Below are 18,066 nucleotides of genomic sequence, written 5' to 3'. Positions count from 1 at the left end.
ATACATCTTCAGAAATGATTGTCAAAGTAACAATATAACTAACGCTTTAAAATGATGACACCTGGATACAGTATGGGATACTATCTTCCTAGACGTGACCCAGGGTTGGAGGAACATGTCAAAATGCTACATTTTGGCACAATTTACTTAAAACAAAGGGACACAAAAAAAGGCATTATTTTCATGGAACGACCCTCCTATTTCATCTCTAAGTATAATACAGCACAGAACTCAAGTGCTTATAACATTTCCACATTTTTATTTAAAAAAACATTTAACTGGAGCCAAGTTCAATACATCCAGTCAACATTGTTCACATGGCACTTTAAAATCCCAAGCAAATGTACATCCTAATTAAAAAGTGCAACATAAGTCTTACAAAAACCTACATAGGAATCTTGGTCCTGAGAACAGTTTCCATTCACTTACTGAGAGCTTGATATGCTGTTCAACTAACCTACTTAATCTATGGCTTAGCCTTAGGGGTAGCGCCAGCAATATTCACCCACGCTATCCATTGATAGAAAACTATGTACCAAGAAGCATGGGCTAGTAATAGACTTTATAACCATTTTCTTTTTTACATGTGATAATGTGTCAGTCAATGAATATATCCAGAACAATTGCAATTGTTTGATAATAAAACAGGGGAAAACCTCACAGGTAAAATCATGCAGGAAATATTGAATCACAGATCCCAAAGCATACTTATGGTAGTGACACTCACACAATATCAGTCATTATGCAACAAGTGTTCAGTGGGGAACATTTCAGCTAACTTTTAATTTGTGGTTTTTAATTTAAAGCCCTAAAAATGTACTAAAAGTCCAATGGCTGACATAGTATTTATGTTATGTCACTAGTGACACATTAGTAAAATGTACATTGCAACAATGAAAAACATTTGAAAAAGCATGGAACCAACAGCCCACTGGTGCCATATGCAATATATTGTCCAAGTTACTACATGTCCATGATTTCACACCAGGGGAAATCAGAAATAAGAGGTCAGTACAAATGCCAGGGCTGAACACAAGTCCATTTTCCCAATTGAAAAACAGCGGTGAGAGCCACCAAACCAAATGACACTGGCCAAGACCAAAACATTAAAAATTAAATCAACTCAAAACGAGTGTATTACCATATCCCAGAATCCAATATTAGTTAAGTCTAAGAAACCATAGTAAACCCATTACAGTGCCTTGCAAAAGTATTCATCCCCCTTGGCGTTTTCCCTATTTTGTTGCATTACAACCTGTAATTTAAATGGATTTTTATTTGGATTTCATGTAACAAAATATTTCAAATTAGTGAAGTGAAAAAAAAAATAATAATAATAATAAATATATATATATATAAATAATAATAAATAAAAAAGTGGTGCATGCATATGTATTCACCCCTTTGCTATGAAGCCCCTAAATAAGATCTGGTGCAACCAATTACCTTCAGAAGTCACATTATTAGTTAAATAAAGTCCACCTGTGTGCAATCTAAGTGTCACATGATCTCAGTATATATACACCTGTTCTGAAAGGCCGCAGAGTCTGCAACACCACTAAGCAAGCGGCACCAACAAGCAAGCGGCACCATGAAGACCAAGGAGCGCTCCAAACAGGTCAGGGACAAGTTGTGGAAAGTACAGATCAGGGTTGGGTTATAAAAAAATCTGAAACTTTGAACATCCCACAGAGCACCATTAAATCTATTATTAAAAATGGAAAGAATATGGCACCACAACAAACCTGCCAAGAGAGGGCCGCCCACCAAAACTCACGGACCAGGCAAGGAGGGCATTAAATCAGAGAGGCAACAAAGAGACCAAGCTCCACAGAAGATAACTTGAAAAAGAAATTGAAGAGGTTTCTAAAACTGTTTGAATGATGTCTGGGAGTATAACAGAGCTCATTTGGCAGGCAAAAACCTGAGAAAAATCCAACCAGGAAGTGGGATCTGAGGTTTGTAGTTTTTCAACTCAGCCCCTATTGAAGATACAGTGGGATATTGGTTGTTGCACTTCCTACGGCTTCCACTAGATGTCAACTGTCTTTAGAAACTGGTTTGAGGATTCTACTATAAAGGAGTGGCTCATGAGACCTGTTTGGGTCAGTGGTCTGGCAGAGTGTCTCAGGCTCGTGACGCATGCTCCTGACAGAGTTACCTCTCATTCCAGTGCCTTTTTTCAGACATAGGAATTCTCAGGTTGGAAGCTTATTGATATTTTATGTTAAAAACATCCTAAACATTGATTCCATACATCGTTTGACTTGTTTCTACGACCTGTAACGGAACTTTGAGTTTTTGTCTGGACGAAGTGCTTGCGCCTCATGAAGATGGATTACTGGGCTGAACACGCTAACAACAAGTGGCTATTTGGACATAAATTGACTTTTTGGAACAAATCAGTAATTTATTGTCGAACTGAGATTCCTGGGAGTGCCTTCTGATGAAGATCAAAGGTAAGTGAATATTTATGGTGTTATTTCTGACTTCTGTTGACTCCAAAATGGCAGATATTTCTCTGGGTGGATTGGGCTCTGAGTGCCATTCTCAGATTATGCTTTTTTCTGTAAAGTTTTTTAAAAATCTGACACAGCGGTTGCATTAAGGAGAAGTCTATCTTTAATTCTGTGAATAACAATTGTATTGTACAATTTTATCGATGTTTTGAGTATTTCTGCAAAATCACCAGATGTTTTGGAATCAAAACATTACTGCACGTAACGTGCCAATGTAAACTGAGATTTTTGGATATAAATATGCACATTATTGAACCAAACATACATGTATTGTGTAACGTGATGTCCTATGAGTGTCATCTGATAAAGATCAAAGGTTAGTGATTCAGTTGATCTATATTTCTGCTTTTTGTGACTCCAGGCTGGAAAAATGGCTGTGTTTTTTTTACTTGGCGGTGATCTAACAATCATATGTTGTGCTTACGCTGTAAAGCATTTTTGAAAACGGACACGATGGGTAGATTAACAAGAGGTTTCGTTCATTTGCTGTATTGGACTTGTTAACCTCATAGTCCACCAATACCGGATCCGGGTTCGTGACTAGGGCTCAAGCTCATTAGCATAACGCACAATGCGAAAAAATATTCCTAAAAATATTTAACCTCCACACATTAACAAGTAAAATAGCTCAAATGAAAGATAAACAAGTTGTTTATCTACCCAGCAAGTCAGATTTCTAAAATGTTTTACGGCGAAAACATAGCACATATTTATGTCCAACCACCACCGCAGACATACCTCATTAGCATAGCCAAGTAGGAAAAAATATGCAATCAACAAACGCAGGATTAAAAGAAAAATAATTTCACTAACCTTTTGAAATCTTCATCAGATGACAGTAATATAACATGTTACACAGTACATTCATTTTTTTCAATAATCTGCAATATATATCCATAAATCTCTGTTTACAATGACGCATCGTTCAAAAAATGCTACTACAATGTCAGGAGAAATTAAATAGCTCCGGCAGATAACGTCAGCTAACAAGGAATACACATCATAAACTTTGACTAAATATGCATGTTTTACATATGTATAGCTAGATACACTTCTTCTAAATGCAATCGCTGTGTTACATTTATTTTTAACGTTACAGGTTGCGTTCACTAGGCTATACTAGGAGTCGGCGCTCCAACATTAGCAGTATCCCTCCTCTATCTTGGAGTCGACAGAAACCCAAAATTAACACAAATATTCCCTTACCTTTGCTGTTCTTCCATCAGAAGACCTGGAAGGGATTATACTTACCAAATCAGCGTTCAGTTTTCAAGTCTGTCTTTCGGTTCTCAAAAACGGCACATTTCGGTCGAAATGTAGGCAAATTTCAAGTGGATGCGCACCAAAACGCCGAAAGTACATATTATATGTCGAGTAAACTTGTCAAACTATATTCATAATTAAGCTTTAACATGTTATAAAGGTGCACAGAAATCGTGAGGGCGAACAGAAACACACACGTCGTTTAATCGATCCTGAAGAAAGGACATCGCCCGGCCAGAGCGCGCGTAACAGTCACCTTTTTTTTAGCGTGGCCGAGAGGTTTCAGCTCGCTCAAACTCCCGTGAGCGCGCGATTCTCACAATGAGAAGCCCCATTGAAAGCAGGCTTCGCACTGAACACATACAGACTGTTCCCAGGGCGGTAGCTGTTTGGGAAGTGCGTGTGAGATGACGTCAAAGTTGGGCCAACTTTCTCCATGACAAGATAGCATTTGGGAGAATGCATGCCCTGAGAGTTCTGCTTTACATAGAGACAAAATTTAAACGGTTTTAGAAGCTTTAGAGTGTTTTCTATTCGATAATATTTTTTATATGCATATATTAGCAATTTTGGGGAAAAATATTTTCAGTTTACTATGGGCACGCACTTTCTCCAACAGGGGCAGTATAGAGGGGGAGCTCTAAGAGGTTTTAATGTGTGAAAGTTATATTTCAAAAAATATTTTTTCAATTTTGCGCACTGCCTTTTCATAGGAATGTTGTCGAGGGGTTCCGCTAGCTGAACGCCTGCCCTAGAAATGTTAAGCCGTACACTCCACAGAGCTGGGCTTTACAGAAAAGTGTCCAGAAAAAATACCATTGCTTAGAGAAAAAAAATGTTTCAGTCCTCCAGAGACTTCTTTGAGACTGGGACGGAGGTTCACCTTCCAGCAGGACAATGACCCTAAGCACACTGCTAAAGCAACACTTAAGTGGTTAAGGGGAAACATTTAAATGTCTTTGAATAGCCTAGTCATAGCACAGACCTCAATCCAATTGAGAATCTGTGGTATCACTTAAAGATTGCTGTACACCAGTGGAACCCATCCAACTTGAAGGAGCTGGAGCAGTTTTGCCTTGAAGAATGGGCAAAAATCCCAGTGGCTAGATGTGCCAAGCTTATAGAGACATACCCCAAAATACTTGCTGCAAAAGGTGGCTCTACAAAGTATTGACTTTGCGGGGGTGAATAGTTATGTACTCTCAAGTTGTTTTTTGCCTTATTTCTTGTTTGTTTCACAAAAAAATATTTTGCATCTTCAAAGGGTTAGGCATGTTGTGTAATTCAAATGATACAAACCCCCCATAAATCTATTTTAATTCCAGGTTGTAAGGCAACAAAATAGGAAAAATGCCAAGGGGGATGAATACTTTTGCAATGACCACAGTAGCGCACTCTATCAAACAATGTTATGGTTAACCTTTTGGGGATATATAAGATGCCTGCCACCACTGACACATTTAACCGATGCTGCAACAAGCCTTGAGGAGGGCTAGTCCAAGATCCTATCAATATGTCACCTGGAATTTAAAGATATTGTCATGTAGTTATCTGAGAAATGTGTTGTCTATGTCACACACGCATGGTGTGGAGTACGACAGGGTTATGTTATCTACATGTCATACACACACACACTTTCAGCATGTTGCGAGGTCATCATATCAGGTCAGTTAGCCCTCTTCCTGCACCCTTCCCTCGTCCAGCAATCTCGTCCTCTCCACTGGGTTGACTTCTTCCTCCTCCACACTGGCGCAGCACAGAATCCTTGCTAGCACGGGGCGATGAAGCCCATTATACAGTGCCGCACCCACCAACAGCACAATGAAACCCAACACCTGTAACCCATGGAACTGCTCCCAGCCCAGAGCCAGACTGACCACCCAGATGACCACAGTGCGCAGGCTGTCCAGCACCATGCGCGTGGTGGCACTGATCTCCTTGGTGACAGAGATGCCGGCAAAGTTGAAGAAGGCGATGGACACTGTATTACCGAGCAATGCCAGGATGATCATGGGGTTGTGGCTGATCTGGCAGAAGGCGTCCAGCGCGTCCTCAAGGACATGGCGGGGGTTGTTGCTGAAGCTGCCCACCGGGATGTAGAAAAAGGGGATGAGGAGGAGCGAGAGGATGAAGAAGCCAAAGAACCCTGGAGAATGGAGAAGAAGGGTGGAAATTAATGGAGGCAGAGTGAATTACTAAGGGATAGGTCAAAATGTATACAATTGTTACCTGGAGGAAAATGGAGGGTCGTTCTTTTTCAATTTCAGTTAGGGGGAGGGTTTAGTATTGTTTTTTTTAGTCCAGGGGAGGGTCATGTAATTTATAAATCGATTAAATGTCATATTGCTCAGTGTTTGAGAATGTGTTGGTTAATATATATCGATGTGTGCCCAAATGCTGCCCCTCATCCCTGATTCTCTGCTGGGCGCACAATATCAAGTGCGCCTAGTGTGGCCTTAATCAAATGATCAATAGCCTATACTATAAACTTTAGGCCTAGGCTATACGAAGAACATGCTCAGAAGGACAGGGCAAAGTTGTATTTCTAAGAAAATGTACTTCCTCAGTTTTTGCACTGCTGGGATGGTGTATATAAAACTTGGCTACACTGATTACACTGGATAGGCATTCCCAATCATGAGCCCTGGCCTGCCCTGCTCTTGCTAATGTAAACCCTTTTTTGCTGCCTAACCAATGGCTATGCTGTGTACAGTGGCTCTTCGATATGTAATGCTTACGAAATGAGTTTCTGCATATCTAAAGTTCTGGTCTGTCCTTTAACCAGTTATGCATTAGGGGGCGCTATAAAAAAATTTGGATGAAAAATGTTTCCGTTTTAAACAAGATATTTTGTCACGAAAAGATGCTCGACTATGCATATAATTGACAGCTTTGGAAAGAAAACACTGACGTTTCCAAAACTGCAAAGATAGTCTGAGTGCCACAGAACTAATGCTACAGGCGAAACCAAGATGAAATTTCATACAGGAAGTGCGCCAGATTTTGAATGCGCTGTGTTCCAATGTCTCCTTATATGGCTGTGAATGCGCCAGGAATGAGCCTACACTTTCTGTCGTTTCCCCATGGTGTCTGCAGCATTGTGACGTATTTGTAGGCAAATCATTGGAAGATTGACCTTAAGAGACTACATCTACCAGGTGGACGCTTGGGGTCCTCCGTTGCAATTATTGCATAATCTCCAGCTGCGTGTATTTTTTGTTTGCTTCAAGGAGAAACACAGCTGCCACAAATGAGTTAACATCGAATAGATATGTGAAAAACACATTGAGGATTAATTCTAAACAACGTTTGCCGTGTTTCTGTCGATATTAATGGAGTTAATTTGATAAAAAGTTTGGCGTTGTAGAGACAGCATTTTCTGATTTTTTTCTTAGGCAAACGTGATGAAAAAAACGGAGCGATTTCTCCTACACAAGTCATCTTTTTGGAAAAACTGAACATTTGCTATCTAACTGAGTCTCCTCATTGAAAACATCTGAAGTTCTTCAAAGGTAAATGATTTTATTTGAATGCTTTTCTTGTTTTTGTTCAAATGTTGCCTGCTGAATGCTAGGCTTAATGCTATGCTAGCTATCAATACTCTTACACAAATGCTTGTGTAGCTATGGTTGAAAAGCATATTTTGAAAATCTGAGATGACAGTGTTGTTAACAAAAGGCTAAGCTTGTAAGCCAATATTTATTTCATTTCATTTGAGATTTTCATGAATAGAAAAAGTTGCATTATGCTAATGCGTTATAGTTGAAGTATTTTTCTGTCGATTTCTCAGCCAAGCAGGATGAACAAACGTGATGTTTTTCACCTACAAAAATATTATTTTTGGAAAAAAGGAACATTTGCTATCTAACTGGGAGTCTCCTGAGTGAAAGTATCTGAAGTTCTTCAAAGGTAAATGATTTAATTGGGTTGCTTTTCTTATTTTTGTGAAAATGTTGCCTGCTGCCAGCACAGCCTAGCATAGCATTATGCTATGCTAAACTTACACAAATGCTTGTCTAGCGTTGGCTGTAACGCATATTTTGAAAATCTGAGATGACAGTGTTGTTAACAAAAGGCTAAGCTTGTGTTTGAATATATTTATTTCATTTCATTTGCGATTTTCATGAATAGGAAACGTTGCGTTATGGTAATGTGCTTGAGGCTATGATTACGCTCCCGGATACGGGATTGCTCGTTGCTAGAGGTTAAGTTGTAATTATTATTTCGGGTATAGGAGATGGGGACTTGTTTTTTTCCCCAAGAGTTCAGGGAGAGCCAATATATTTTACTGAATGGAGGGGCATAACAAAAAAACATTCTCCAGAGGTCTGATTTTCTCCAGGTATCTCGCATTATAAATAATGTACAGTACGTAATGATCTACAAACATTAGCACCATCTCAAGTACGAAATGGAGACACTTTTCTGTTGAAATAAATTAACAGAAATGGTTAAATAGGTCATTAAGTACTACCTACACATCTGATTATTATGCTTCTGTTTAAGAGTGTACAGCTTACAAACACTATTGTTACATTCTGTACATGGAGTTATACATTAACCAAATGCACACAGCCGTCCTATGTATACAGTATGTTCACTGTACCGTACCTTCAGTGCCCACTGCCCGTAAAGGATGAACATCATGCTTGTAGACAAACTTCTCCTCCAGAACCATCTGGACAGCAGCAATGACCTGGGCCATGATGATCAGAAGGTCACCTTAGGGTTAGAAGAGATGGGTAAGGCCTTTGCACGGCAGTTCCTCATTGGACATTTATTTTAGCAAGATGTTGCTGGTGTGGGAAAACCAGTCTCCGTACAAACAAAATCTAAATAATGAAAAGTCAATAGACTCCAACTCAAGTCGTTGGCCCTGTTTGAATACCATTCAAATGTATCCTTCCCATTTTCCTTGAGGTAATCACTGATCAGATGTGACTGGACTGGTGAAATAACTGCTCTGTTAACCTCTTAAGTCGACCCTCTACTTTTTGAACATTCTGTTAAAAATCGCGCAACATTTCAGCGCCCTGCTACTCATGCCAGGAATATAGTATATGCATTTGCTTAGTCTGTGTGGATAGAAAACACTCAGACGTTTAAAAAACTGGTTAAATCACTGCTGTGGCGTTACCAGAACGGCATTTACATCGAAAAGCACAGGAAAAACTGATCACTGAAAATGGGAAAATATATCCATGCGCTACTTGATCCCATTGATAAACGTGAACCACAATTAATTGACTGAGGTTGCAGTACCTACAGCTTCCACACGGTGTCTAGAGTCTTGTCATTTCCCTTCGAGTTTTTTCTTGGTCAAACACATGCAGGACACCGTATCTAATCCGGTCTAGGACCGGATATTTTCGTTGAGTTTCTAGCCGGACATTTTTCCAGACGGACAGCTAATGATCTTTACATCGCCTCCTGATGAATTTTATCGCTTATTAACGTTTACTAATACCTAAAGTTGCATTACAAACGTATTTCGAAGTGTTTTGTGAAAGTTTATCGTCGACTTTTTGAATTTTAAAAAATGACGTTACGTTTTGAAACAATGTTTTTTTCGTTTATCACACAGTCTACATATAACGATATCTAGGCTTTATATGGACCGATTTAATCGAAATAAAGACCCAAATAGTGTTTATGGGACATCTAGGAGTGCCAACAAAGAAGATGGTGAAAGGTAATGAATGTTTTCTATTTTATTGTGCGGTTTGTGTAACGCCGAAATGCTAATTATTTTGTTTACGTCCCCTGTGGGTCTTTTTGGGTGTTACATGCTATCAGATAATAGCTTCTCATGCTTTCGCCGAAAAGCATTTTAAAAATCTGACTTGTTGCCTGGATTCACAACGAGTGTAGCTTTAATTCGATACCCTGCATGTGTATTTTAATGAACTTTTGAGTTTTAACTAATACTATTAGCATTTAGCGTAGCGCATTTGCATTTCCAGAGCTCTAGTTGGGACGCAAGCGTCCTGAGTAGAAGCAACAGGTTAAGCTTGCTTTCAACTACCTAATCAGAAGTTAGATCTGTAATTAATTCAAGTGAGGAAGGAGGGAAAGATATATTCTAAGACAGTGGTTGTTAAACACTGTTCTAAGAGTATTTGAACAGGGCCCTACCTTTGTCACTGTAAGTGCCCACTCATTATCCTCTTAACAATGAGTATGTTAACATGCACAGTAATAATGTAAGATTAAACTGATTATGGCAGTAGGCAGAGTAGGGCTGACAACATTTAGTTGACTGGTCGATTGTTTGATCAAGATTTGTTTTTAGTCGAGCAGCGGCAAATAAATAAATAAAAATATATATACCGTGGGGAGAAAAAGTATTTGATACACTGCCGATTTTGCAGGTTTCCCTACTTACAAAGCATGTAGAGGTCTGTAATTTTACATCATAGGTACACTTCAACTGTGAGAGACGGAATCTAAAACAAAAATCCAGAAAATCACATTGTATGATTTTTTAAAGTAATTAATTTGCATTTTATTGCATGACATAAGTATTTGATACATCAGAAAAGCAGAACTTAATATTTGGTACAGAAACCTTTGTTTGCAATTACAGAGATCATACGTTTCCTGTAGTTCTTGACCAGGTTTGCATACACTGCAGCAGGGATTTTGGCCCACTCCTCCATACAGACCTTCTCCAGATCCTTCATGTTTCGGGGCTGTCGCTGGGCAATACGGACTTTCAGCTCCCTCCAAACATTTTCTATTGGGTTCAGGTCTGGAGACTGGCCAGGCCACTCCAGGACCTTGAGATGCTTCTTACGGAGCCACTCCTTAGTTGCCCTGGCTGTGTGTTTCGGGTCGTTGTCATGCTGGAAGACCCAGCCACGACCCATCTTCAATGCTCTTACTGAGGGAAGGAGGTTGTTGGCCAAGATCTTGCGATACATGGCCCCATCCATCCTCCCTTCAATACAGTGCAGTCGTCCTGTCCCCTTTGCAGAAAAGCATCCCCAAAGAATGATGTTTCCACCTCCATGCTTCAGTTGGGATGGTGTTCTTGGGGTTGTACTCATCCTTCTTCTTCCTCCAAACACGGCGATTGGAGTTTAGACCAAAAAGCTCTATTTTTGTCTCATCAGACCACATGACCATCTCCCATTCCTCCTCTGGATCATCCAGATGGTCATTGGCAAACTTCAGACGGGCCTGGACATGTGCTGGCTTGAGCAGGGGGACCTTGCGTGTGCTGTAAGATTTTAATCCATGACGGCATAGTGTGTTACTAATGGTTTTCTTTGAGCCTGTGGTCCCAGCTCTCTTCAGGTCATTGACCAGGTCCTACCGTGTAGTTCTGGACTGATCCCTCACCTTCCTCATGATGCCCCACGAGGTGAGATCTTGCATGGAGCCCCAGACCGAGGGTGATTGACTGTCATCTTGAACTTCTTCCATTTTCTAATAATTGCGCCAACAGTTGTTGCCTTCTCACCAAGCTGCTTGCCTTATTGTCCTGTAGCCCATCCCAGCCTTGTGTAGGTCTACAATTTTATCCCTGATGTCCTTACACAGCTCTCTGGTCTTGGCCATTGTGGAGAGGTTGGAGTCTGTTTGATTGAGTGTGTGGACAGGTGTCTTTTATACAGGTAACGAGTTCAAACAGGTGCAGTTAATACAGGTAATGGGTGGACAACAGGAGGGCTCCTTAAAGAAAAACTAACAGGACTGTGAGAGCCAGAATTCTTACTGGTTGGTAGGTGATCACATACTTATGTCATGCAATAAAATGCAAATGAATTACTTAAAAATCATACAATGTGATTTTCTGGATTTTTGTTTTAGATTCCGTCTCACAGTTGAAGTGTCCCTATGATACAAAAATTACAGACCTCTACATGCTTTGTAAGTAGGAAAACCTGCAAAATCGGCAGTGTATCAAATACTTTTTCTACCCACTGTGTGTGTGTGTGTGTGTGTGTGTGTGTGTAAAAGTATTTAGTCAGCCACCAATTGTGCAAGTTCTCCCACTTAAAAAGATGATGCCTGTAATTTTCATCATAGGTACACTACAACTATGACAGACAAAATTAGAAAAAAAATCCAGAAAATCACATTGTAGGATTTTTAATGAATTTATTTGCAAATTATGGCGGAGCGCACAACCAAGGCTACACTTGTGAGGAAAAGTTTTCAGTTTATTTTATTTCATTTATGAGTTGTCAATTTATTTATTGTCTTTTGTTTGGAGCGCTCCTGTCAATCTTGAGTAAGGACACGCACCTGATTACGCATGGCCCTGGGCCTACGCTACCTGGCCTGCGCACATATGTAGGCTTATAAATGTGCCCATTTGGCAATCTGATACTATTTCTGATTGTCTTAACTCACCATCACCGTGGAGTCATTTTTTCTTCGCCTCAAAAAGCAAGTCAACTAAGTCTATTTTTACATGAGAATGACAATAGTTCCTCAACGTAGCCTATTTGAAAATGCTCTCCCTTTTCATAACCACTCAGCATGAAAGGGTAAAAAAAATGGTATGTTCTGATCCGGTAGAAATGTCATAAAAAAGGCCTATATCTTATATCTTGTGCAAATAGCCTACAGCTGTGTCTGTCTGTCCGGAGCTCACTGGAGCAGGAAACTCTAAGGGCCCAGAATATTTCATACAATGTTGCAAGTTTGCTAGCATGAGCTTCAGGCCGGACCCAAGTTAGTTGACACAATGTTCAAGTTCCTTGCAGACAGGCCATGCATAGCCAATGTGATTTATAGGATATTTTATACCTGTGCACTGCAATGTTTTTGTTGGCTTGATGTAGGCCATTTTTACATGTATTTGATCTGCGCACATCCCACGCAAGCTTTCTTCTTTTGCACAAGTATATTGAGTTTGGAAAAACTGGATGTATTCATCTTAGAAATAGTTTTCACAAACAAACTTCATATGTCTGAACTCAGACTCAAATAGGCTTCACAAAAGTAACCTGTTCGCTGTGGTAAAATGTTTATTGTGATTGGTGATTTTCTGCATTTATCAAAGTCCCATCAGGTAGCCTGTTTTCCGATGTGTCCATGTAAACAGGATTAAGGAAATTGTTCTTCTTGCAAAGCATGTAAACATTTAAAATCAAACTTATATTAATCTGACTATTCACAATAATTGTATTATTGTGTGAATGAAACCATACTCATTGTGTTCTACAAGTATCAGCTTCCAACCCACCATTCTCTCAACCTTACCAGTGATGACCTCGCTAAGTTTGTGAGAGTCGTCCTTGTGTCCGCTCATGAAGTCAGCCAGGCCCACCACTATCAACCCCAGGATGGTGATGAGGATGCCTGTCCACTGACTGGCTACCAGGCGGCGCCCTAGGAAGGCCACCGAGAGCAGGCCTGTGAAGATGATCACTGCCCCGCGCAACATCTGGAAGCTGGAGGCGCTCGTCATGTTCAGAGCTGGGGAAGAGAGTCAGAGGGTCACAGACAGAGCTTGGTTCAAATAGGGCGGCAGGTATCCTAGCGGTTAATAGTGCTGTGCCAGTAACCGAAACATTACTGGTTCAAATCCCTGAGCAGACTAGGTGAAAGGCACTAACACTAAGTCGCTCTGGACAAGAGTGTCTGCTAAATGACTAGAATGTAAATAGGATTTCTTGTTTCAATATGTCTGCCCGGAGTGGCAAATGGACAGCAGTTGCACTTGGGACTATTGAATTGGTTCAACTGGCAACTAGTTCCAGGCAAAAGAAAGCAAATACTATTTGAACCCAGGTCTGCAGGCAGTCAGCACAAACTTTCACTATGACAATCTAGAGTTCTCAGATATTGTGTTCCAGTTCCTTAATAAAATGGAGAATTCATCACAGGAACTTCAAGTTTAATGGAAAAATGTGTTTAATTGTGTCCCTGACCATAATGTTACAGATAATTTTGACTTCCTTGCAGTTTTTGAAAAATACTTTTGAAGAATAGAACTTGGAAGCGCTTTTCGGTGTGAATTGTCACGTTAAAATATTTTATGTAAGGTACGAGGGAATTAAATGGCGGCTCAAGCAACGAGCAACATGCCCAGAAACCCTGGAGCGCACTGCAATACCAAATGAAGATAAATATCCTGGATGTAGGGGTCACGTACCAACATACATGATGGAGGTTGCGGTCATGTCACAGAGGGCAGGGGAAAGGAAAAGGAGGGGGTTGAAGCTCTGGCCCGTGTTCATCTTGGGCTCTGGTCTCCGTCTGTCGTGACAAAGCAGCATGTGGAAGACAGCCAGACAACTGAGCTCCCCCAGGAACATCCCTACGGCCTAGAGAGGGGAGGCAGAGGGGTAGAAAGAGAGAGAGGGGAGGCAGGAGTGACAGACACTGAGCAATAAAAAAATAACTGACATTTAATCCATCCAAAATGTTGATAAAGACAAGTGATTAATTTAGGTCTTAGCTTACACACTATGTATTTTTATTTGAAAGACTGTACCTGTACAAATGGGTGGGCGAATGCGTGTTCAGGGGAGTCTTTACAACCCTTTGCGGAGAACATGTCAGCCCATCTGGAGGAGAAGAGAACGTTGATTAAGAATGTCACACCAGGTCTCCCGAGTGGCGCAGTGGTCTAAGGCACTGCATCGCAGTGCTTGAGGTGTCATTACAGCCCCAGGTTCGATACCAGGCTATATCACAGCCAACCTTGACTGGGAGACCCATGAGGCGGCGCACAATTGGCCCAGCATCGTCCGGGTTAGGGGAGGGTTTAGCCGACGGGATTTCCTTGTCCCATCGCGCTCTAGCGACTCCTTGTGGCGGGCGAGGTGCCTGCAAGCTGACCTGGCCAGTTTGACAGTGTTTCCTCCAACACATTGGTGTGGCTGGCTTTCGGGTTATGTGAGCAGTGTGTCAAGAAGCAGTGCAGCTTGGAAGGGTTATGTTTCAGAGGACGCAAGGCTCTCAACCTTTGCCTCTCCCGAGTCCATATGGGAGTTGCAGTGATGGGACAAGACAGTAACTGCCAATGAATTTGCTGTTTTTTTTGGTTGTGTTTCAGATTCATTTCAATTGGGGACAAAATAATGGTAAATAATGTAGCGTCATTTTGGAGTCACTTATTGTAAATAAAAATAGAATATGTTTATAAATACTTCTACATTAATGTGGATGCTCCCATGATTACGGATAATCCTGAATGAATCGGCAATAATGATGAGTGAAAAAGCTACAGACACACATATCATACATATATACAGTGCATTCGGAAAGTATTCAGACCCCTTGACTTTCTCCACATTTTGTTACGTTACAGAAGTATTCTAAAATGTATTAAATCATTATTTTTTCCTCAATCTAAACACAATACCCCATTATGACAAAGCGAAAACAGGTTCATATTTTTTTTCAAATGTATTAAAAAATACAAATAAACTTATTTACATAAGTATTCAGACCCTTTGCTATGAGACTCGAAATTGAGCTCAGGTGCATCCTGTTTCCATTGATCATCCTTGAGATGTTTCTACAACTTGATTGGAGTCCACCTGTGGTAAATTCAATTGATAGGACATGATTTGGAAAGGCACACACCTGTCTATATAAGATCACACAGTTGACAGTGCATGGCAGAGCAAGCCATGAGGTTGAAAGAAAGAGCTCAGAGACAGGATTGGGTAATGGTAAATATCTGGGGAAGGGTACCAAAACATATCTGCAGCATTGAAGGACCCAAAGAACACAGTTGCCGCCATCATTCTTAAAAGGAAGAAGTGTGGAACCACCAAGACTCTTCCTAGAGCTGGCCACGTGGCCAAACTGAGCAATGAGGGAGAAGGGCCTTGGTGAGGGAGGTGAGCAAATACCCAATGGTCACTCTGACAGAGCTCCAGAGTTCCTCTATGGAGATGGGAGAACTTTCCAGAAGGACAACCATCTCTGGAGCACTCCACCAAATCAGGCCTTTATGGTAGAATGGCCAGACGGGAGCCACTCCTCAATCAAAGGCACATGACAGCCCACTTGGAGTTTGCCTAAAGGCCTTTCAGACCATGAGAAACAAGATTCTCTGGTCTGATGAAACCAAGATTGAACACGTTGTCCTGAATGCTAAGCGTCACGTCTGGAGGAAACCTGGCACCATCTCTACGGTGAAGCATGGTGATGGAAGCATCATGCTGTGTGGATGTTTTTCAGCAGCAGGGACTGGGAGACTAGTCAGGATTGAGAGAAAGATGAACGGAGCGAAGTACAGAGAGATCCTTGATGAAAACTTGCAACAGAGTGCTCAGGACCTCAGTGATGCTCCCCTTCCAACCTGACAGAGCTTGAGAGGATCTGCAGAGAAGTGCAGAAGTGCAGGAAATACAGGTGTGCCAAGCTTGTAGCGTCATACCCAAGAAGATTCAAGTCAGTTATCGCTGTCAAAGGTCCGATTAATTTTTTATTTTATTTTTAAATACAACAATACTGAATTAACACTTATTTTAACTTAATATAATACATCAATAAAATCTATTTAGCCTCAAGTAGATAATGAAATATTTTCAATTTGGTTTAATTATGGAAGCGCTTCCCCAGCGGGAATCGAATTTTCTGAAATTTCAAGTGCACCACGCATAGTTTATGATAAAAATCAAAATTTCATAAAAATTGACATCCAATATACCAAATTAAAGCTACACTCGTTGTGAATCTATCCACCAAGTCAGATTTGTAAAATGCTTTTCGGGGAAAGCATGAGACGCTATTATCTGTACCATGCAGCCTCACATACTGCAACGTCACAAAAACGACAGATTTTTCATTAGCGCTCGCAAACGAAAAGGCTGAAATAAAATATAAAACATTCCTTACCTTTGACGAGCTTCATTCTTGGCACTCCTAGATGTCCCATAAACATAATTTAGGGTCTTTTTTCGATTAAATCGGTCCATATATAGCCTAGATATCGAGCTAGGAATACCTTGGAATTGGAGGAAAAAATTAGCATTTCATAACGTAACGTCATTTTTTAAAATGCCAAAAGTCGACGATAAACTTTCACAAAACACTTCGAAATACTTTTGTAATGCAACTTTAGGTATTAGTACACGTTAATAAGCGATAAAATACCTCAGGAGGCGGTGTGAAATCGTTAGCTTGTCCGTGGAGAAAAATATGTTTGAAAATGGTCGCCCCAAAATCTGGGCGGTGCCAGTAGGAAAGTAGTTCCCTTGTTTGGGTTAGACCAAGAATCAATTGCGAAACTAATGACGTAACTCTAGACAGCATGGGGAAGCTGTAGCCAATGAGAACTCGGCTCTATTTAATTCTGTTCTCTGTAAACAATTGCCTGCAGGCGCGGAAGAATATATTTTTACATTTTCAGTGAACAGATTTTCATGCACTATTCGACTGAAACGCACGTTCTGTAAATGGCACAGGCGTGATTTAAACAGTTTTGGAAAGGTCTGACTGTTTCCTAGCCACACACACTAACCAAATGAACGTACTATATTCCTGGCATGAATAGCAGGGCGCTGAAATGTTGCGCGATTTTTTTTAAAGACTGCGAAAATTCGCATGCTCCATAACAAGTTAAATAATGCAAAAACAAAGTGTTGGAGAAGAACGTAAAAGTGCAATATGTGCTATGTAAGAAAGCTAACGTTTCAGTTCCTTGCTCAGAACATGAGAACATATGAAAGCTGGTGGTTCCTTTAAACATGAGTCTTCAATATTCCCAGGTAAGAAGTTTTAGGTTGTAGTTATTATAGGACTATTTCCCTCTATACCATTTGCATTTCATTAACCTTTGACTATTGGATGTTCTTATAGGCACTTTAGTATTGCCAGTGTAACAGTATAGCTTCCGTCCCTCTCTTCGCTCCTCCCTGGGCTCGAACCAGCAACACAACGACAACAGCCACCACATCGAAGCAGTGTTACCCATGCAGAGCAAGGAAAACAACCACCCCAAGGCTCAGAGCGAGTGAAGTTTGAAATGCTATTAGCACGCGCTAACTAGCCAGCCATTTCACTTCGGTCACACCAGCCTCATCTCGGGAGTTGATAGGTTTGAAGTCATAAACAGCACAATGCTTGACGCACATCGAAGAGCTGCTGGCAAAACGCACAAAAGTGCTGTTTAAATGAATGTTTACGCGCATGCTTCTGCCTACCACCGCTCAGTCAGATACTTAGATACTTGTATGCTCAGTCAGATTATATGCAACACAGGACACGCTAGATAATATCTAGTAATATCATCAACCATGTGTAGTTAACTAGTGATTATGATTAATTGTTTTTTTTAAGATAAGTTTAATGCTAGCTAGCAACTTAC

The 18,066-nt window shown here is 40.6% G+C and overlaps 1 protein-coding gene across 1 annotated transcript in view; it reads right to left on the bottom strand.

The window, feature by feature from the left end:
* Positions 1-236: 236 nt before the first annotated feature.
* The window catches only part of LOC115140528 (solute carrier family 35 member F6-like), a 29,936-nt gene continuing 12,106 nt past the window's right edge, over positions 237-18,066 (bottom strand). The window contains exons 2-6 of the mRNA XM_029678858.2: positions 14,236-14,308; positions 13,894-14,065; positions 12,999-13,214; positions 8,394-8,504; positions 237-5,928 (exon numbers count right to left, since the gene is read on the bottom strand). Coding sequence (XP_029534718.1) covers positions 5,453-5,928; positions 8,394-8,504; positions 12,999-13,214; positions 13,894-14,065; positions 14,236-14,308 — 1,048 coding nt within the window. The 3' untranslated portion in view covers positions 237-5,452. The remainder of the gene's footprint in view (positions 5,929-8,393; positions 8,505-12,998; positions 13,215-13,893; positions 14,066-14,235; positions 14,309-18,066) is intronic.

This window comes from Oncorhynchus nerka, linkage group LG13, assembly GCF_034236695.1.
Source record: "Oncorhynchus nerka isolate Pitt River linkage group LG13, Oner_Uvic_2.0, whole genome shotgun sequence".
Taxonomy (NCBI): domain Eukaryota; kingdom Metazoa; phylum Chordata; class Actinopteri; order Salmoniformes; family Salmonidae; genus Oncorhynchus; species Oncorhynchus nerka.
This window is presented reverse-complemented; position numbering and strand designations above follow the sequence as displayed.